This window comes from Neolamprologus brichardi, chromosome 7, assembly GCF_056152115.1.
Source record: "Neolamprologus brichardi isolate AB-2024 chromosome 7, ASM5615211v1, whole genome shotgun sequence".
In the NCBI taxonomy this organism is placed as follows: Eukaryota; Metazoa; Chordata; class Actinopteri; order Cichliformes; family Cichlidae; genus Neolamprologus; species Neolamprologus brichardi.
In genome coordinates, this window is record NC_142110.1 from 36,189,591 (window position 1) to 36,212,050 (window position 22,460).

Below are 22,460 nucleotides of genomic sequence, written 5' to 3' on the forward strand. Positions count from 1 at the left end.
ACCACCAGCAGATAGAGGAAGTGGCTGACATCCAGAAATCCTACCAGTGGCTGGACAAAGCTGGACTGAAAGACAGCACAGAGGCACTAATCATGGAACAAGCATAGGAACAAGTTCTGAGCACAAGATCCAAAGAGGCTGGGGTCTATCACACCTGGTAAGACGGCAGGTAATACGGCAGGTCAAAATGGGATACACCCTCAAGGGTGGTGGAGATTGGCTGAGCTAAGATCCTGTGGGACTTCCAGATAAATAAAATGGCGAAGACTAACGAACTGGATATAGTGGTAGTAGACAAACAAGCCGTAGTGATAGATGTAGCAGTTCCGAATGACAGCAACATAAGGAAAAAGGAACACGAGAAGCTGGAGAAATACCAAGGGCTCAGAGAAGAGCTCGAGAAGATGTGGAGGGTGAAGGTAACGGTGGTCCCAGTGGTAATCGGAGAACTAGGTGCAATGACTCCCAAGCTAGGCGAGTGGCTCCAGCAGATCCAAGGAACAAAATTAGATCTCTCTCCCATTTATGTTCCCATTTGTGTTTGGTTCCCACAGTGCTCTCTCACCCTATTGTGTGTTCTCAGTTTTAGGTTTCAGTAACCTCAAACAGAAGTTTTCAGTTTCCTATTTTTTTTTATTAGCTTCTTCAATTTGAGTGTCTGCATTTAGGTCCTCATTTCCAGGACACCTATGACAATTATTACTGATTCATTTGACATGTAATAGTATTCCCATTACAGTACAAAAACTCCCAAAAAACCTTAGTCCAGATTAAAACATGTAAGTTGTAATCTGTTGTGCAATGCCCTACATAAGTAAATAGGAGATGTAGGACTGTCTGCGATTCATGTGCTCTCATGTTTTACAGATCAGGGATGGAGAAGGCCTTACCAGTGCAGCTGCTGGAAATGTTGAAGAACCTGGGAGACGAGGAGGTGAAGCATTTCCACTTTTACCTGCAGTATGAACCTGGAGGTGATTTACCCACAATCTACAAGTCCCAGCTGGAGAATGCAGACAGACTAAAAACAGTAGATCTGATGGTGCAGGCATATTCAGACCGAGTTATGGAGGTGGCGAGGTCGATTATAGAGAGGATGAATGAAGGTCAGTCAGAGAAAAACAGACATTAAACACTCAGAGCAATATGCAGACACAAAATTGTCAAAATTTATATTATGAAATGTATGTAAACTGAGGATGTTATAGGCTTACCTTTTAATTCAGTGTTTTTACTCCTCAAAGTACGTTTGAATACAAATATTATATTTACATTATTTTGAAATCATGCACGTTTTCAGTTTTAAAAAGACCAGTTCATGATTCAAGTCACATTTTACTCCAACAGGAAGTCCCTCAGTCAAGGAAGCTTCATCGATTACATCAGAAGGTAGGAATCAGTCGTCATCAGTTTGTCTGAAGAGAGATAGATACGGCAGAAACACATACCTGAGCTGACCAATGTGAATGCTTTTTCATATGATATCTCTTTTGCCTCAGCATAGCTCAGCGGTCAGAGCTCTAATGCGTGAATGGCTGATCATTTTAATATTATCTAACTTCAGTTCACTGGCTATAATAGCAGTTACCTGATATTTAGGCTTTGGAAGCACATCCAGTTAAAACAGAAGACAACAGAGCTTTACATGAGATGTAAGGATGGTTCATAGCAGATTCTAAAAAACAAACTAGAAAACCACCTAACATGTTTGGAATCAGAAATAGTCATGCTTTAACCCTTGGATGCACAACCTACCAATACCTACACTCTTCCACGAGTGGGGTCAAAAATGACCCCAAATAGAAACAATGCATTTTGCTATAAACTCAGTTGTTATTCTTCAAAATTTTTTAAAACAAAGAGTTGTAATGTTTTCATATTTGAGTTATTCCTCATAAAACATGTTTGTCACATGAGGCCCTTTGCATTTTTATTTATTTTTTCATTAATTTTAAGAAATTGCAGTTTTTATATCACTTTTGTATGCTTGCACGGCATATACTGCAGAAGCTGGGTCTTCCCTCTGAAAGGCACAAGTTGTTCACCCACTGTAACACAATCACTGAGGATGAATTTCTGCCTGCAGTTGACCAGGAACAGGCCCCATATGTAGCAGAAAGCTGCCACGTGGTTTGTTTTCAGTCGGTAGGCTCTGGTCCTCTTGTCATCAAAGTGCAAGAAACGGCAAATATCTTTAAATATTTGAATTGACATAGTGGCCTTGTACAATGGGTTATGCAGAGGACTCCCAAAAAACACACTGACTGGTACATCCCAGTTCTTCTCACCTCCTGCAAGAATGGTCAATCAAATGAAGGCCAGGAGCTTAAGTTTGATTACATTTTTCCACTCTTTTCCCCTGTCTGTGGCTACTCTTCGTGCCTCCATGTTTGTGCATGTAAGAACCTCTTATATTAAATTATCAGACATGAACATCTTCCATACATTTCCTGGGGAGAAAGTACTAAACCCAGGTGCAAGCCCTGGCTGACTAATTCAGAATATTGTGGCTAGAACAGTAAGAGGGGCTCATTCTGTTAGACTCAATATCCATCTCCTCTTCAGAGGACTCATCAGAGGACTCCTCTGTATCTGACTGGCCTTGTTCAGTGGGGGGGGACAATAGTCTGGGTCCTCTATATCTTAGATGTCAGATACTGAGTCAGTGCCTCCAATGGGCTCTTCATCCCATCCGTCCTGTATAACTTGTAGGGCAAGGTCCACAGGGATCCTAGCTGGCCTCATAGCAGCCATGTTACTTTAAATATTAAAAAAAAAAAAACATCAGAAAGGACAATGTTTGAAATGCACAGGAAACTATAAACAGGGCTGCGCATAAATCGTCCGCAGGTGCGCATTTGCTGTAAAAATAAAAGACGCATACCAGATAAGAAGTTGGAACGCTCATTTGCGTACATTAGATGTTCTGGAGGAGGACAGACATTTGTTCAGAACTCTTAAAGATGTCGAAGAAGCTCCGTAAGCAATTACTTTGGTGTTCCTCCACCACAAAAGAAGCACGTATTCTCTGAATTTCCGGGAATACTTTTATTTTGACAGTGAATGCACATCTGCGGACCACTTATGTGCAGCCCTGACTATAAATCATGTATGTTACTGTGTAAAAATTAATACTTGATCCATCAGAAGTGTAAGTGGGTCAGTCAGAGTTGCTAAGAACAAAAGTTTCAGATTCCATAGCAACTGCTTGGGGTCATTTTTGACCCCACTTATGGAAGAGTGGGGTAGTGATAAAAAAAACTGCATTTTTTTAAATTAATGAAAAAATAAATAAAATGCAAATGGCCTCATGTTACAAACATATTTTATGGGGAATACCTGGAATATGAATATATTACAACTTTGCATTTTAAAGATTTTGAAGAAAAACAACCCGTGGGGTCATTTTTGGCCTGCCATTCTACTTTTAAATACTCTAGTAACAACAAGCAGGCCTGCAGTGTGAGAGTAAAGTGCTCTAATAGGTCTTTTTCAGAAAATCCTTTTTGAAAGTATTTGATATATCTAAAATTTCAAACCTGTCCAGGCTTTGTGACAAGCTTTTTTATGGAAATCGGAGGTGGTGAGGTATTAGAAAAGTCATCAAGAGGCAAACAAGTGAATACATATAGATCTTCGCACCACAAAAACCGCAATAGACTAATCATCTAATATCCTCTTTTAAATTCAGATGCTCTTCGACAATGTCAGCTTAAACTCAAGTATAACATGAAAGAGAAGTTCCAGTGTGTGTTTGAGGGGATCGCTAAAGCAGGAAACCCAACCCTTCTGAATCAGATCTACACAGAGCTCTACATCACAGAGGGAGGGACTGCAGAGGTCAATGATGAACATGAGGTCAGACAGATTGAAACAGCATCCAGGAAACCAGACAAAGAAACAACAATCAGACAAGAAGACATCTTTAAAGCCTCACCTGGAGGAAATAAACCAATCAGAACAGTGCTGACAAAGGGAATGGCTGGCATTGGGAAAACAGTCTTAACACAGAAATACACCCTGGACTGGGCTGAAGGCAAAGCCAACCAGGACTTCCAGTTCATATTTCCATTCACTTTCAGAGAGCTGAATGTGCTGAACGAGGAAAAGTTCAGCTTGGTGGAACTTGTTCATCACTTCTTTACTGAAACCAAAGAAGCAGGAATCTGCAGCTTTGAAGACTTCCAGGTTGTGTTCATCTTTGATGGTCTGGATGAGTGTCGACTTCCTCTGGACTTCCACAAAACTACAATCCTAACTGACCCTAGAAAGTCCACCTCAGTGGATGTGCTGCTGATAAACCTCATCAGGAGGAAACTGCTTCCCTCTGCTCGCCTCTGGATAACCACACGACCTGCAGCAGCCAATCAGATCCCTCCACAATGTGTTGCCAAGGTAACAGAGATAAGAGGGTTTACTGACCCACAGAAGGAGGAGTACTTCAGAAAGAGATTCAGAGATGAGGAGCAGGCCAGCAGGATCATCTCCCACATCAAGACATCACGAAGTCTCCACATCATGTGCCACATCCCACTCTTCTGCTGGATCACTGCTACAGTTCTGGAGGATGTGCTGGAAACCAGATCGGGAGAACAGCTACCCAAGACCCTGACTGAGATGTACATCCACTTCCTGGTGGTTCAGGCCAAAGTGAAGATGGTCAAGTATGATGAAGGAGCTGAGACAGATCCACACTGGAGTCCAGAGAGCAGGAAGATGATGGAGTCTCTGGGAAAACTGGCTTTTGATCAGCTGCAGAAAGGAAACCTGATCTTCTATGAATCAGACCTGACAGAGTGTGGCATCGATATCAGAGCAGCCTCAGTGTACTCAGGAGTGTTCACACAGATCTTTAAAGAGGTGAGAGAACTGTACCAGGACAAGGTGTTCTGCTTCATCCATCTGAGTGTTCAGGAGTTTCTGGCTGCTCTTCATGTCCATCTGACCTTCATCAACTCTGGAATCAATCTGCTGGAAGAACAACAAACAACCTCCAAGAAGTCTGAAACAAGAGAATCTGCAGAGACACACTTCTACCAGAGTGCTGTGAACAAGGCCTTACAGAGTCCAAATGGACACCTGGACTTGTTCCTCCGCTTTCTCCTGGGTCTTTCTCTGCAGACCAATCAGAGTCTCCTACGAGGTCTGCTGACACAGACAGGAAGTAGCTCACAGTCAAATCAGGAAACCGTTCAGTACATCAAGGAGAAGCTCAGTGAGAATCTTTCTGCAGAGAAAAACATCAATCTGTTCCACTGTTTGAATGAACTGAATGATTGTTCTCTAGTGGAGGAGATCCAACGGTCACTGAGGTCAGGACTATTCTCCACACTTTCTGCTGTTCAGTGGTCAGCTCTGGTTTTCATCTTACTGTCATCAGAAAAAGATCTGGATGTGTTTGACCTGAAGAAATATTTTGCTTCAGAGGAGGCTCTTCTTAGGCTGCTGCCAGTGGTCAAAGCCTCCAACAAAGCTCTGTAAGTAAATGTGTGATCAGTCTTTTATTTATAAAAGATTAAAATGTAAAACTTTTTTACAAATTATAAAACTTAAAATGATCAAATAATAATAAAATTATTATTAGCACTAACTAAAGTATATCACATTTAGTGTTTAATAGCAGCAGTAAATGTCAGAGTGTATTAAACATTTCTGGGTGTCACCTTTTATCAAAGAACCATCTAGAATCATCCTGTGATGTACCCAGAGGTCCACCATCAACTCCTTTCAAAGTAAATACAAATACAATGAAAATAAAAATCTGTGACATGTGACATGTCCTGTGAGCTTATTGCTCTGCATGAGTTCACTTCAGCCTCACTAGTACAGTTCTCCCAGTTCTGCAGCTGCTTGCAGATTCAATCATATTTCTCGTGTTTCTTCCTCTTGCCATATCTTCGTTATGCATTTTTGTCACTCTCTTGTATGTCGTGCTCTTAGTGTTTGAATTTACACAGTCTCAGAACCTTTAAAAATGTGACAGAATGCAATTGCTAGTAAGTAAATGTCAGGGGACCCTGACATTTACACTGTGGAGAAAGAGGCATGAGATTTTTGACTTCTTCTCACTGCTTTGTGGAGGACTTTTATGTAAGGACATGACTAATTGCTATATCTACTTTTGAAGAAATGATTTCCATGAAAACTTTTCTGGTTCAACACAAAACATTCCCTTTTGAGATCTATTGATTTTTCTATACTCATTAATTTTATGTCTTTAGATTCTGAGATGAAGCTTGCATGATCATGGATTTGAACCTGGGAACACTCCTGTTTCGAAAATAATATGCAGGTTGATTTTCAGAAAATAGTTAATGCATCTTGAAAACTATTAAAATATTAGGCACAACACCATAAGATGCAAATACGGGATGGTTGAAAAACACAACAATCATATGACCCCTATGAGCATGCACCCTGAAAAACAGTGGGAAGGAAAAACTCCCTTTTAACAGGAAGAAACCGCCTGCAGAACCAGGCTCAGGGAGGGGCGGCCATCTGCCTCAACCAGTTGGGGTGAGAGAAGGAAGACAGGATGAAAGACATGCTGTTGAAGACAGCCAGAGATTAATGACAAGTATTAATCAATGTAGAGAGGTCTATTGAAACATGTTGAGTGAAAAAGGTGACTAAAGAAGGAACACCCATCATAGGAATCCAATACTATACTGCTATGGTAGCCAACGTTTCAAATGTAGGTTTGACAGGTTTATCAGTGAATGCTTTATCCAAAACCTAGTGAGGGTTTACTCATGTTTGCCACTGAGTGGCTGTAGCTCAGGAGGTAGAGTAGGTCACCTACTGATCGGAAGGTTAGTGGTTCAATCCATAGCTTCTCTTTTCTGCATGTCAAGAGTGTTAATGTGTATGAATGTAATAGTGATGTGTTGGTCGCGAATGAAACGGATCTTAGAGCCGGATCTTTGAAGTGAACGACATGAGCCGGCTCCTTTTTGGGAGCCGTGGGTTTTTTTTTCTTTCTCTCACCCTCTCTCTTGCACTTTTTTCCACTTCACTCCGCACACGAGCCTTGTGCTTGCGCTGGGAAGAGGGGGGAGGGGCACAGTAGCAAAGGAACAGAGCGGGAGGGAGAGACAGAGAAAGAGAGCCAGGGACAACAACGTCACATTAGAAATCAGAATCAGAATCAGAATCAGAATTGTGTTTATTGGCCAAGTATATGTGCAGACACATACAAGGAATTTGGTTTCGGTAGATGGTGGCTCTCAAGCACAGCAATGTAAATCACACACACACACACACACACACACACGCACACACACACACACACACACACGTGTCTATATATACATTACACATGCATACACATACATACACAAAGCTGTGTAAACCAACTATAAATAACTAATCTAAACTTATATACATAAAATACAGAAATGAATGAGGTGGAATGAATACTACAGAATGTACATAAGGTGCAGTTGCAGTCTAGCAGTGGGAGCAGTGTGACAGGTCAACTGTTTAGAAGGGAGATGGCGAGGGGAAAGAAACTGTTCCTGTGTCGGGTGGTCCTGGTCTGCAGGCTTCTGTACCGTCTGCCAGAGGGCAGCAGATCAAAAAGTCTGTGTCCAGGGTGTGAGGGGTCTGTGATGATTTCCCCTACCCATTTCCTGGTTCTTGAGAGGTACAGATCCTGGATGGAGGGCAGGGGGGCGCCGATGTTCCTTTCTGCTGCCCGTACAGTGCAGTCTGCTCCTGTCCTGTTTAGTGGCTGCACCATACCAGACTGTGATGAAGGAGCACAGGACAGACTCAATGACCACAGTGTAGAACTGGATTAGCAGGTCCTCTGGAAGACTGTACTTCCCCAGTTGTCTCAGGAAGTACATCCTCTGCTGGGTCTTTTTGAGGATGGAGTTGATGTTGGTCTCCCACTTCAGGTCCTGGGAGATGGTGGTACCCAGGAACTTGAAGATCTTCACAGTCGACACACAGGGCTGTCTAATATGGTGGTGGGGGGGGGGGGGGGGGGGCAGAGTTGAGGGATGTTTCCTGAAGTGCACTGTCATCTCTACAGTTTTAAGAGTGTTCAGCTCCAGATTGTGCTGACTGCACCAGTGTACCAGCCGCTCAACTTCCTGCCGGTATGCAGAGACGTCACCATCCTGAATGAGGCCAATCACAGTGGTGTCATCTGCAAACTTTAGGAGTTTAACAGCCGAGTTCTTGGAGGTGCAGTCGTTAGTGTAGAGGGAGAACAGTAGTGGTGAGAGGACACATCCTTGAGGGGCACCAATACAGAGGGACCGGGTTTCAGAGGTGATCTCCCCCAGCTTCACTTGTTGCTTTCTGTCTGTCAGGAAGCTGGTGATCCACTGACAGGTGGCTGGTGACACACTGAGCTGGGAGAGTTTGGAAGAGAGAGGTTCAGGCACGATGGTGTTAAAAGCCGAACTTAAGTCCACAAACATGACCCTGGCATAAGTTCCCGGGCGGTCGAGGTGTTGCAGGATGTAGTGCAGCCCCATATTCACTGCATCATCCACCGACCTGTTTGCCCGGTAGGCAAACTTCAGAGGGTCCAGCTGGTGGCCTGTAATGTCCTTCAGATGGGCTAACACCAGTGGTTCGAAGGATTTCATGACCACAGACGTCAAGGCGACAGGTCTGTAGTCATTCAGTCCTGTGATGGTGGGTTTCTTGGGAGCAGGGATGATGGTGGACCGTTTGAAGCAGGATGGAACTTCACACAGCTCCAGGGATCTGTTGAAGATGCGAGTAAAGATGGGAGCCAGCTGTTCAGCACAGGTTTTGAGGTAGGAGGGTGAGAGGTGTGATGGAGGTCGTTGAGTCTGGATTGGAGAGGGTGGTGGTTGTCGTTGGGTCTGGATAGGGGAGGGTTGGGGTGGTCGTTGAGACTGGATTGGGGAGGGTGAGGGTGAAGGGGGGAGAGGTGGAAGGTGTGTTGGGGGTCAGTGTCTGAAGCAATGTCTCTGGGGAGGGGAGGGTGAGGCGTGGGAGTCTGTCCATCTCAAACCTGCAGTAGAATGTGTTTAACTCATTGGGCAGGTCTTTGTTTGCTTCAACAGTGGGTGGAGGGCATCTGTAGTTGGTGATTTCCTGCTGGCCCCTCCACACTGACGCAGGGTCGTTGGCTGAGAGCTGTTCTTCCAGCTTCTGGGAGTAGATCCTTTTAGCTGCTTTGATCTCCTTGGTCAGTGTGTTCCAGGCTTGCTTGTACAGGGCCCTGTCACCACTTCTGTAGGCGTCCTCCTTGGCCTTACAAAGATGTTGGAGTTTAGGAGTGAACCATGGTTCATTGTTGTTGTATGTGCAAAAGGTCTTTGTTGGCACACACACGTCTTCACTGATGTATGATGTCACAGTGTCCGTCAGCTCATCCAGGTTATCAGATGCAGCTTCAAAAACAGTCCAATCAGTGCAGTCAAAACAGTCCTGCAGTTTCTGCTTTGCTGCGTTAGTCCACTTCTTCACAGTTTTGACTACAGGCTTGGCATGTTTGAGTTTTTGCCTATAAACTGGAATAAGATGGACCATGCAATGATCAGAATGTCCCAAAGCTGCCCGGGGAACAGAGCGATAGGCATCTTTTAGAGTGGTGTAACAGTGATCCAGTATGATGTTGTCCCTTGTGGGGCAGTCTATATGCTGTCTGTATTTAGGGAGTTCGTGGTTGAGGTTTGCTCTGTTAAAATCCTCAAGGATAATTGTAAAGGAATCCGGGAATTTCCTTTCCAGGGTGGTGATCTGGTCAGCCAGCTCGCACAGTGCGTGGTTCGCGTTGGCCTGAGGAGAGATGTAAACTCCGACCAGCATGAAGGAAGAAAACTACCGCGGTGAATAAAACAGTTTACAATTGATGAAAAGACTTTCCAAGTGTGGGCTGCAGTGTTTCTGTAACACTGTGACATCAGTACACCAGCCTTCATTAACGTAGAAGCAGACTCCACCACCTTTTGTTTTCCCTGAGAGCTCAGTTTCGCGGTCCGCCCGGTGAAGTTGGAAGCCTGGCAGATTTAAGACTGGGACTCACTCACTGAGCCAGGTTTCAGTGAAGCAGAGGGCAGCAGAGCGTGCAAAGTCCTTGTTAGTCTTAAGAGTTTAAGAGCAGTAATTTGTCGACTTTGTTTGGAAGAGAGCGGAGATTTGCGAGGTGAATGGAGGGGAGTACCGTGCGGAATCCTCGCCGACGTAGTTTCACCAGCGCACCAGTGTGAGTCCCCCGTCTACGTCTCCTCCAGGAGCCACAGAGAGCTGCTGCGCCTCCAACTAAAATCTCCAAAAAACTTTCCGGGTTTGTGAAAAATGGATAAGAACTATAGTGAGACGACTGCCTGATGTTTAGCAGTTCATGTCTGGAGAAAGTGATGTGGTCTGAGTGACCAAAAGTGCAGAAAATAAACAGAAACAAGAAAAGTGCGAGGGAGCGCAGTACCGAGGCTGCCGTCCTCGGCGCCATCTTGAATGTCCTCATCAAATCAAATCAAATTAATTTTTATTTATAAAGCACTTTTCATACAAAAAATGTAGCACAAAGTGCTTTACATGGTTAAAAGCAGCCCACCCCACCCGCCCTCCAACTCACTCCCCACACTTTCATTAACATAAGCGATGTGAATACAGACATATCCCCCACACACACACGCATGCACACTTCCATCCATCCATTCGCTTCCGCTTATCCTTTTCAGGGTCGCGGGGGGCGCTGGAGCCTATCCCAGCTGTCATAGGGCGAGAGGCAGGGTACACCCTGGACAGGTCGCCAGTCTGTCACAGGGCTAACACACAGGGACAGACAACCATTCGCACTCACATTCATTCGCACATTCACACCTAGTGACAATTTGGATTATCCAATTAACCTATCCCCACAAGCTGCATGTCTTTGGACAGTGGGAGGAAGCCGGAGTACCCGGAGGGAACCCACGCAAACACGGGGAGAACATGCAAACTCCACACAGAAAGACCCCGGCCTGATGTTGGAATTGAACTCAGGACCTTCTTGCTGTGCGGCAACAGTGCTAACCACCGTGCCACCGTGCATGCACACTTAAAAAGTAAAATTGGGCTGGGTACGCATGAGCCAAGTGAGGAAACACTATCACAGGGAGCCGTCTGCACCGGAAGCCGGTCACAGACCGCAGCCTCCAGGCTAGGCACACAGCAGGAGGGAGGCAAAGAAGCCCCCAGAAAGGCTGAGAGGACCCCCAGAGCCCCAGCAGCCACGGTCGATCACAGCCCCGGTGCAGAGAGCGCCCTCCGAGGAAACACTGGAGATATGACACAATAGGATATATACAGGATAAAAAGATAAAATAAATAAGAATGGGATACAATATAAATATAAATATGAATAGAGTAAGAAGATTAAAAAATAAATAAGAATAAAATCAATAAATATTAGGTAAAACCTAAATAAATAAATAGAATAACAGGATAGAATAAATAAGCATAAAATAAATAAACGTTAAGTAAAAGCTAAATTAAAAAGGTGGGTCTTGAGCCTGTTCTTAAAAACATGTACGTTCTCTGCGGCCCTGAGCTCCTCTGGCAGGCTGTTCCACAGACGAGGACCTTTGCAGCTTTTCAGTGGTGGCCCACTGAAAAGCTGCCTCTCCGTGAGTATGTGTCCTGACTTTAGGGACAATCAAAAGGCCAGTACCAGAGGACCTCAGGGTCCGCGAGGGTTCATATGGTAAAAGCAGATCTGAGAGATAAGAAGGTCCAAGACCAGTAAGACATTTAAAAAAAAATAAAAGAACTTTAAAATCCTGAAACACACGGGGAGCCAATGCAGCGATTCTAAAACCGGTGTAATGTGGGCCTGCCCTCTGGTCTTCGTCAGCACACGAGCTGCAGAGTTTTGTAAAAGTTGTAAAGTTGAAATATTATTTTTAGGAAGACCAGAGAGCAGGGCATTACAGTAATCAATGCGACTGGTAATAAAAGCATTCATCAACATCTCCGTGTTGGCCCGAGAGAGAATAGGGTGGTCTCTGGCTATATTTTTTAGATGATAAAATCCAATTTTGGTTACATGTTTAATATGTGGGATAAAACCAAGCTCAGAGTCAAAAATAACACCCAGGTTTTTCACTTGTAGCGATATCATAAGGTATAGTAAGGTATAGAAAGGTATAGTAATCATCCACAACTATTTTCAGTTGCAGAAAATAAAGGATTCAGAAAGTTTAATAATGCAGGCCTAAATGACAGAGAATATGCATCTTCTTTTTGTTTTCACATTTAAATGTATATTTAATTGTGTTGTGGTTTGCAGGGTTTTGTGTTGTTTCACTTTAAATTTGTTTAAAAGGAAAAAGCTGAAAGTTTAAATAGTTAAAAGTTGAAATGTGAATAGTTGGTTTTTGTATTATATGATTTATTTATTACATTTTATGTGGAGTGAATGAATAAAAGTATATTTACGGTGACTGCTAGAGACAAAGCATGTACAAACTCCAAAACACGTACAAACTCCAAAACACGTACAAACTCCGAAGCACGTACAAACCCTGAAGCACGTACAAACTCCAAAACACGTAAAAACACAATAGAAGTGCTCCAGCATGCTAGGCGCAGTGTTGGGCTTTTGTTACCTAGTGGCTACACAAGTCAGGAAGTACCAACAACCGGATTTGGTGTGTGGTAGTAACTTTACAGCACCACTATTCATTCACGCTCACATTCGCACACTGGTGGAGGCATGCTACAGCTGCCCTGGGGCAGACTGACAGAAGCAAGGCTACTATATCGCGCCATCGGCCCCTCTGGCCAATACCAGTAGGTGGGAGGTGAAGTGTCTTGCCCAAGGATACAACGACCGGGACTGTTCGAACCGGGGCTCGAAGCGGCAACCTTCCGATCATAAGACAAACTGCCAACTCTTGAGCCACGATCGCCCTTTGATTTGAATATATATGAGTGCTTGTGTATAAATACACAAACAGTACACATATGCTTTCAATTGTGTAATTTAAGTGATCTAGGTAGCTCTGTTTCGGAAGTTCAGTTAACACTAGAAATGTGCTTTGGAATTTGTACGTGCTTTTTGGAGTTTCTATGTGCTTTGTCTTTAGGGACCACCTCATATATTTATATAAATAAAACCACTTTGTTTTTACATTATTAATTCCTTTTGTGAATAATTTTGTATTATTGTTAATAATAAATAAATCAACAAAACAACCTGAAGAGCCAGTTGGGAGCTGAAAGAGCTGGCTCTTTTTAGTGAGCCGAGCCGAAAGAGAGGAAATCTCGTCACTAGAATGTAATTAGGAAGGTGGTGGCCCAGATCGGGTGTGCCAGAGGTAATCCACACATGGGCCAGCACAGGACCACCAGCCTTTCTGCAACCGGCCTTGTGCTCGCCCATGTGTGGGCCGCTGCTGGCAAACCAGATCTGGTCCACCAAAGGGCCGTCATTCTTTGTGGTATGTGGGCCATGTGTAAGCACATTGTGTGGGCCAGATCTGGGCCATACCAATTTTGCTATGTGGGAATGGGGTGAAATAGAACTATAAGATCATTAAGATCTTTATCCTGTCTTCCCTTCCTCTGCTGAATTGTAGCGTAAGCAAATCACTCAGGACTCACTCACCCCCTCCTTCCTGTGCTGAACCATAGCGCGAACGAATCACTCAGGACTCACTCATCCCTTCCCTTCCCGTGCTGAATCATAGCGCGAACGAATCACTCAGGACTCACTCACCCCTCCCTTCCTGTGATGAATCATAGCGCAAACAAATCCCTCATGCGCTCACCCCCTCCCTCCTGGTTTACAGCTTCTTCTTCGTCTTGTTTGGCAACCAATGTTAAGGCACATTACCCCTGGCTCACAGCTCAGTGGACATTTAGATGAGAAAATATATATTTGACACATTTAGGGAAAATCCTAATAAAATAAAAATAAACAAAATAAATGTTCCCTTTAGAAATGTTTTTTGCTCTTTTTTTTCTCTATAAAATAGTTGTTTTCTTTTAGAATTCATCTTAGCAGTAGGATATACATAAAATAGTTGTTTTCTTTTAGAATCACTCATCTTAGCAGTAGGATATACATGAAAAGAGAAGCAAATTAAGTTTGAGTGAAAATGTACATTTTTTGCATTCTCTGGTCAACTGACTCAGTGACGCAAATGACTCAAAAAACCCGATTCACTTTGGTGAGTGACTTATTAAAACTCGATTCAGTAAAATGAATCAAAATTACCATCACTAGTAAGAATTATTTTGAATTATCGTAGCTATTTAAATTGGGAAAATGACAAAGAGCACTGTAAGCCTTTGCCAGCAGTTCAGACATATCAGTCAGACAGACAGATTTTCTTGTAAAAGGTGCAACATATGAAAAACATATTTTTCTTTTCTTTTTTTAGACTGAGTATTCCTGATCTCTCAGAGAGAGGCTGTGAAGCTCTGTCCTTGGTTCTCACCTGCCAGTCCTCAAGTCTGAGAGAACTAGACCTGAGTTTCAATGACCTGCAAGCTTCAGGAGTGAAGCTTCTCTCTGCTGCAGTGGAGAGTCCATGGTGTACACTGGAAATGCTTAGGTAAGTTTAAGTAATATTCAGAACTCTTTAAGAATAAACACAGTCAATTAAAATTCTAAGAAAATCAAGGTAATCTTTTTTGATTTATTGTTGTATTTGAATATTTTTCATTGTTAGTGTGACAAATTTACAGCATGTTGCAACATCTCTTGTCTGTATGACAAAAAAGACTCTTAAATATCTTCTTTTTCACAGACTGCATCTCTGTAACCTCTCAGAGAGAAGCGATGAAGCTCTGTCCTCAATTCTCAGCTCCCAATCTTCCAGTCTGAGAGAGCTGGACCTGAGTAACAACAACTTGCATGATTCAGCAGTAAAGCTACTGACTGCTGGATTTAGGGCTCCACACTGTAAAGTGAATACTTTGAGGTCAGATCAAAGGATATTGTGTTATTTATCAGTTGGCAGATTTAACCAATAAGAATATACTATGCTACTAACAGATACCTTAGATGGGCAGCAATGAAATAACACCCAAAGCAGGAGAAGATTTTCTGGTGCCCCCCCCCCCCCTCCAAACACACACACACACACACACACCCTTTCTGACTTTTGTTTTTATTCGTTTATTAGGGTCCATGTGAATACTGGTAGCCTGAGGCTACCCGGACACCACTGACATTGCACTGTTGGACCAACTCATCCAGGATGACACATCAATATGTGGCATTGGCAGAAGGTTTACTGTCTCTCCCAGCACATTAACAAAGTCAGAAAGGAGGGGAAAAATATAACTGGTTTCCACCCATAAAACCATCCCTGTTTTGGGCGTTATCTTATCGTTGCCCCTCCAAGGCACCTGCTAATTTTATTTGGACAAAACCAGCTTAAACTGATCTTCTCTTTTCTACAAACAAGAATGAGCACTACCAGAGCTATAAAATAACTTCCAGCAGACTACTGGTGTTAATGAGTCTGAGCAAACAATCATAAAAAAGACTTCATCATGGTGGTATGAGGGCCTGATATCCTTTAGTGGGCCCTCCCCTCGCTGCCTGGCATGTGAAATCCAATTTGCATTTGCCATAAACTACCAGAATTGAGCCACCACTGTACTGAATACCATCTTGATAAGTGTATATTTTTCTTTTTTTCAGCAGTGTATTTTAGCTAATAAACCTCATTTTTTCTTGTATCTTAGTAAGGTATGAATGATTCCTGAAAAGACAGAATTAAGTATTGTTACATGTAATAACTTTTCAGTGCACCCTCAGTTCACTTCAGCAACAATGTTTGTTTAATGGTTATCTTTCATTTTCAGACTTAGTCACTGCAAGTTCTCAGAGAGAGGCTATGACGCTCTGTTCTCAGTTCTCAGCTCCCACTCCTGTAGTCTGAGACAGCTGGACCTGAGTAACTGTGATCTGGAGGTTTCAGTGAAGTTTCTGTCTGCTGGAGTCAAGAGTCTACACTGTAAAATGGAAACTCTCAGGTCAGGCTTTACGTTTGTCCACTGATGATCATTTCAAACCCGATCCTAATCACTGTATAAACAGTAACTTAATAGAAACATCTTGATCATCATCCACTGAAAATGGTGACTATGTGGACCAAGAATGGTCCACGTAGTCGCCCCCGGAGATGAATCATTCCCCTCATCACCAGACTCTGCTTCCTCCATGGAAGATGTCCCTTCAGGTCTCATTAGTATAGGTACATTTTTTTTTCTTCCATGTATTTATTGAGTTTTAGACTTTACATGGACACCATCATTAAACAAAACAAAACCAACATAACAGAACAAAGCAGACAAAGCAAACAACCCAGCTCAAGAATACAGATAAATGAATAGAAAATCCAGACACTTTGATTATGAGATACAATTAACGATACACATATGTAAAATAGCAGTGACGTGCTTGTATTTTATCAGGGCCCGTAAGAAAATAGCAGAAATATCCAAACCGGCATAAATGGTCCCCATATTTTATGAAACTTTTTGTCCCTACTATGTAACTTGCATTTTAGCAAATTAGTGACACATATTCCAGTACTGTCTGGTGCAATTTAGTCTTAGATAGGGCTGTGTTCTAGATCTAGTTCAAAAGGACACCTTTCCTTGCAAAGAACATTAACAGTACATAGAGCTGCTTTCCAAACTACCACCCGATTTTGTCATTTTCCACTCCAAGTAGCATGCGCAATGGATTGCATTCAGTGTCAGTGGTGAAGATCTTATCCAGTTCACACTTTATGACAGGGGTGGCCAACTCCAGGCCTCGAGAGCCAGTGTCCTTTAGGTTTTAGGTGTGTCCTTGATCCAACACAGCTGATTCAAATAGCTAAATGATCTCCTCAATATGTCTTGAAGTTCTCCAGAGGCCTGGTAATGAACTAATCATTTGATTCAGGTGTGTTGACCCAGGGTGAGATCAAAAACCTGCAGGATGCCAGCTCTCGAGGCCTGGAGTTGGCCACCCCTGCTTTATGACAAACCAAAATTGTTGCATTTTCCGGCAGGACCATAGACAGTGCATGAGGTTGCCCATTTCTATTTTACATTGAGGGCACAGTTTACTTTATTACAGATGCTCAGAGATTTAGCATTCTCTCAGACTTCATTCCATGCCTCGTCACTAATCTCTATATGTAATTCATTTTCTCAAGTCCTCTTTAAATAAGTTGTGTCCTTGAGCCCAAATTCTTTTAACAGGCCACAACAAATTTTCATAGACGTTCCAAGATTTGGCTGAAATATCTGCTTTTCATAGTTAAAGACCGTTTGTTTACTAAGTATTTTTGTAGCTCTTTGGTTATGATCCCTTACTTGTAAACATCTAAAGAAGTCGCGCCTATCAATGTTTTATTTATTAATTAGCTGGTCAAAAGATATAAGGTTGGACCCGTCAATTAAGTCAGAAAAAGCAGAAATACCATTCGCAGCCCAGCTCCGAAAGCCAGGGTCAGTGGTCCCAGTCAAAAAGAGAGGATAATCAGATGAGGGAGTAAAAAGAGATGTTAAGTGAGACCTTCCTTCTAGTTTTTGAATCATTCGCCAAACTCTGAAAGTAGATAATGTGAGTGGGTTGTTACAGAACATCTTTAACGTCTTAACTTTTCCCACAAAAAGCAAATTTTTCAAACGGAATTTGGACATAGAGCTCTCAATATCCAACCAGACAGGAGCGTGCTGTTGTACCCAATCGGCAGCTATACACATATGGGCTCAGCTTATACCTCCTTATATCTGCCATTACCTGCCCAAAAACAGAAGTGACATCATTTTCCAAATGTATTGGTTTTCTTTTACCTTCGAGGCATTATAAGCCTATACTGGTGTTTTTAAAAGTTATGTTTGACTTTATGAATTTCTGTATTGTTTCTGGGATGCTTAGAACTCAAATTGCACTGCTGGAAATAGTTTATTTTAATGCACATGCTGTTTTTTGCAAATTTGCAATTATTATTTTTTATTCAGAATTAAAACTGTGAAGACACTCAAAATAAATTTTCTGTGGTGGGAAACTATTTTGTGCAACATTTTTGTATTTACAGTTTTGAGGGATAAGCCTCTTAAATTTCTCTAACTAGAAATATATATTAAAAATACAAAAATGATTTTCAATTTTTTGTAGTTTATTGCACTTTTTTGCAATTTATGTAATTACTATGCACTTAATGCATACATATTATTAAATTTAGGCTGGAATGGTTGTATTGATGAATAGCAACTTGAAATGCTCCCAAAAATGGCACTACAGCATGTAAAAGTATAATATAAGCTCTGGCGGACTTGGTTCTATGGTAGGTCTTAAAAGGTTAATAGTTTCAACCAGAGAGGGGATTGACATTTCCGGCCGAGTCAACACAACAGGTAAATCATCAGAATTCAGAGTAATCTTATGCTATCGTTGTCCTATGGACAGACCATTTGTGTCTGCCTGAGCTTGTACTGCCTCTGCCAGTGGCTCTATGGCTAATGCAAAGAGGGACAACCTTGTCTGGTTCCCTTCAGTATCTGGAGTACCGCACCCCATTTGTGAAAACTGCGGAGCAGGGATTGTTATAAAGTAACTTAATCCAGTTTTGATGTACTGATGTATAGCAACTGGAAATGCTCCCAAAAAAAGCACTGCAGCACGTAAAAATAGAAAGATAAGCTCTGGCGGTCTTGGTTCTAAGGTAGGTCTTGAAGGGGCTAAAGGAGTCATTGTAATTGTTCAACAGGGGGCCAGCTAAAATTTCTCCAAATTCTTTATAAAACGTGGCACATTGTCAGCCCGGTCCCGCTATGTTGCCAACCTTCAGCTATTTAATGGCATCTAATACCTCCTGTTTTTATATGGGAGAGTCCAGTTTGAGATTCTGGTCTTCAGACAACTTGGCAAGGTTAAGAGGGGCGAAAAATACATCCAATAGGTCTGCTGTATTTGTCTGAATCTGTGATGCATAAAGGTCGTCATAGAACTTTCTAAATATAATATTAATACTGCTGTTGTCAAAAAACTGTTTTCCATTTACATCTTTAATTGAAGTGATGTTCTGAAAGTCTAATTTCTTCTTAGTCAGGTATTCTAAGTATTTCCCAGGTTTGTCACGATGTTCATAGACCCTTTGCCTAGCAAATCTAATTTTAGTTATTGTATCTTTAGTCAGTAGACAGTCTAATGCTGAACGTAGAGCATAAATTTCTTACCCTTAGAACGTTTTTTTAAGATTATCTCCTTCTGTGTGTTTTAGCTTGGATTCCAAAACCTTCCTCTGCTTGCTTGTCTACGCTTTTTATCTTTAGTATATGAAACCAGCTTTCTTTGTGTTAGCTGGTTTTGTCAAACCAGCTAACACAAAGAATGCCTGGCTATGCTGGACTTGGTGTGGAAGCAGCTCCCAGTGTGAGTTCAGGAGACTGACACCCTCTCTACTTAGAAGATCATCCTCTAACTTTCCTTTTTGATAAAGCTTAAAGTTCGAGCTGGATCAGGTGACCCCGAACCATCCCTTAGTTACGCTGCTATAGGCTCAGGCTGTTGGTGGACTTCCCATGATCCTCTGCTTTCTTCTCCACTCTCCTCTTTTCACTCCTGATGTCACAACTGCATGTCCTTAACTTTTGTCTTTGTCCCCTTAGTTTGTGTTTTCTTTTTGTCTCTCTGAGCTCATCTCTTCTCTTTCCCCTCACCCTGCAACCAGTCATGGTAGATGCTCCTCCTGGACCCTGTTTTCACTGGGATGATCTTTGTGTCAAAGGGAGTTCTTCTTCCCACCATCACCAAGTGCTGCTCACAGTGGATTGTCTGATGTTTGGGGCTTTCTCTCTAATATTGGAGGCTGTTACGTTACACTGTTAAACATCTTGAGATGACTGTTGTTGTCTGTTGGGAAATGTCATTTTTAAATAAAGTTACATTGAATGGATGTAAATGGATGGATGTTATTGTGACAAAGAGAAAATGATTGTTGACAGATGGATTGTTGTTTTGTGTGTCTGCAGTCTGTCAGGCTGTCTGATCACAGAGGAAGGCTGTACTTCTCTGGCCTCAGCTCTGAGCTCCAACCCCTCCCGTCTGAGAGAGCTGGACCTGAGCTACAATCATCCAGGTGACTCAGCAATGAAGCTGCTGTCGTCTGGACTGAAGGATCCAGGCTGGAGACTGGACACTCTCAGGTATGGAGATAATGTCTGATAGAGGAGGAATAGCTGGAATCATTTCCTGTGTCCTTCACTCACTTCCTGTTTGTTTCCTGCAGATGATACATAAACAATCACACATGCAGGAATATTTTCAGGGACAGACACAGTAGTCTAACTGGATAGTACATGGACATTTATGTAGGGGTTCTCCAAGGAGTCTAGTTGCAGGAACATTAACCCTTTCATGCATGAATTATGATAACCTCAATTAGGATTTTTTTTTCTTAAGTATTTTTATTCATCTTAAGGCATGCAAGGCATTCTCCTTCTCCGAGCTACTCCCTCCGGACTGTGTTTTTTTTAGTCTAAAAAGGGCGGTCAATGATTTTGTCCTTTTCAAGGTTTTGAAGGCCAGCTAAAACTTTCTTTTTGTAGCTGCTTGTGGCGTCTCACTTTAAGGCTTCGCACGTATTGTTGTCGCACGTATTGTTGAGGAGAGTAGTGATCTTTCTCTGGTAATCTGTTGTGTTTAGAACCACTGTGCACCTTCTTTTGTCAGCTGGTAATACGGTGATATTGTGGTCTTCGCTCAGGAAAGCTACAGCCTTCTTTTCTTGTATTGTGAGGTTAGACGGGGGAACTTTGGCACTGAAGAGGGTGACTGTAACTTTCATCCTGATTTGCTCTACTTCTGTTTGTGATAATTAATTAATCCATATGCCGGTTTCTGTTGCTGTGATGAGGTCCACTATGGGCAACTGTTGAGGAGAAATGGCAAAATTGAAATAGAATTGAAATTGACATCTGGGACTCTCCACCATTTGACCCTAGAACTGAAGAAGCTTCTCGGATGAGAGGTGAAACATCTTCAAGCAACTTAAAGAAGTCCAGACACTTTTCTTTCCAAGCTCCATAGACTACGATGACCTGGATGACTGAGAACCTTCACAAACATATGTGTCTTTTTTGTTCACCCAGGGCGAGTGGTAGAGGTAGAGGTCATTAAACATAAATTTAGAGTGCGGCAACTGCCCTCCCTTACCTAGCCCAGTTTTGAAGTTCTGATCTTTTAGGATCTCTGTTAAACTACGACTGTGCTCTTATTACTGGTGATTTTAATATTCATATCTGCTCCAAAAATGATCTGTTAGCCAAGGATTTTCTTGCTCTTATGGATTCTTTTAGCGCGTCTCAGTGGGCAAATGTACCTACCCATTATGAAGACCATACTCTTGACTTCTTTATTTCATGTGGCCTGGAATTTTGTATTAAGAATATTGACAATACTGGGATTTCTGACAATTTTCCATGTGATGCAAATTAAATCAGCATTCTGATGGCCCCCGACACCTGGCGCGTATAATCAACCCAGAAACTGTGGCTAAATTCTCTGCAGCCTTTATTTACTCTGCATTATCTGTTACTGATTGTTCTATATCTCTTACGGCTGATGATTACACTAATTCTTTGATATCCACATGCTCTCATATCCTTGATGCTGTTGCCCCTGTTAAAGGGAAACGTCCCAGAACTCACTCCCAAATTTGGTCAAATGACACTAAATGTGTCTTACGTCAGGCTTGCCGCCAAGCTGAGAGGAGATGGAAGAAAGATAGGCTCCAGTTTTCCCTTCACATGCTACGTATGAGCCCCTTGGAATTTCAAAATGCTGCTAAAATGGCTAAAGCGGCTTTTCTATTGGATATTATTGTTGCCACTCACATCCCCCGAATGTTATTTAAAATATTTAATTCATTGGTCAATCCCTGTCCCGAAGTCCCGTGGGCGTCCTCTCCAGCCCTCTGTATAGAATTTTTAAATTACTTCACAGACAAAATTAGATCTTTAAAAGCCATACACTACTTAGTGAGGAGCCCTGCCCCTATCTTAGGCTATGTCCACACTAATGCGATTTCAAATTAAAGTGCATCATTTTCTCTCCGTTTTGGCCTCCCGCCCACACTGAGACGGCGTTTTGCCCAAGGAGAAACGCAGCGTTTTGAAAACGCTCTCGAAAATGAATACATTTGAAGACGCATTTGCGTCACAGTGTGGACAGTGAAAACGGAGACTTTCTTAAACAATGACACATTTTAGTCATATGATGCAATCATGCGACCAATTAAACAAAGATAGCGAAGGGCATTATACAGCAGTTGTTTTGTTTGCTCTCAATTCTGACAGCCCTATTAAAGATTAATATCAGTTTGTACATGCTCTGGAAAGATTTTCTTCAAATTATTTAATTCTCACTTGCTTTGGCAACTTTGTACTTTTGTGTTACTTGCAGCAACAACTCCACCTCATTGTTAGTCCATGAAAAAAACTCAGGGTGTTTCCTCAACCTTTCCCCG

General features: G+C 42.3%; 1 protein-coding gene across 4 annotated transcripts in view; it reads left to right on the forward strand.

Moving 5' to 3' along the window:
* Positions 1-859: 859 nt before the first annotated feature.
* The window catches only part of LOC118453508 (NACHT, LRR and PYD domains-containing protein 3-like), a 454,485-nt gene continuing 432,884 nt past the window's right edge, over positions 860-22,460 (forward strand). The window contains exons 1-3 of one of the 4 annotated variants that reach the window (XM_087843551.1): positions 860-1,106; positions 1,348-1,389; positions 3,692-3,840. In XM_087843551.1, coding sequence (XP_087699677.1) covers positions 875-1,106; positions 1,348-1,389; positions 3,692-3,840 — 423 coding nt within the window. In that variant the 5' untranslated portion in view covers positions 860-874. Of the gene's footprint in view, positions 1,128-1,332; positions 1,390-3,691; positions 5,478-22,460 lie in introns of all 4 variants that reach the window. The other 3 variants (XM_087843550.1, XM_087843549.1, XM_087843548.1) reach the window with 3 other exon arrangements.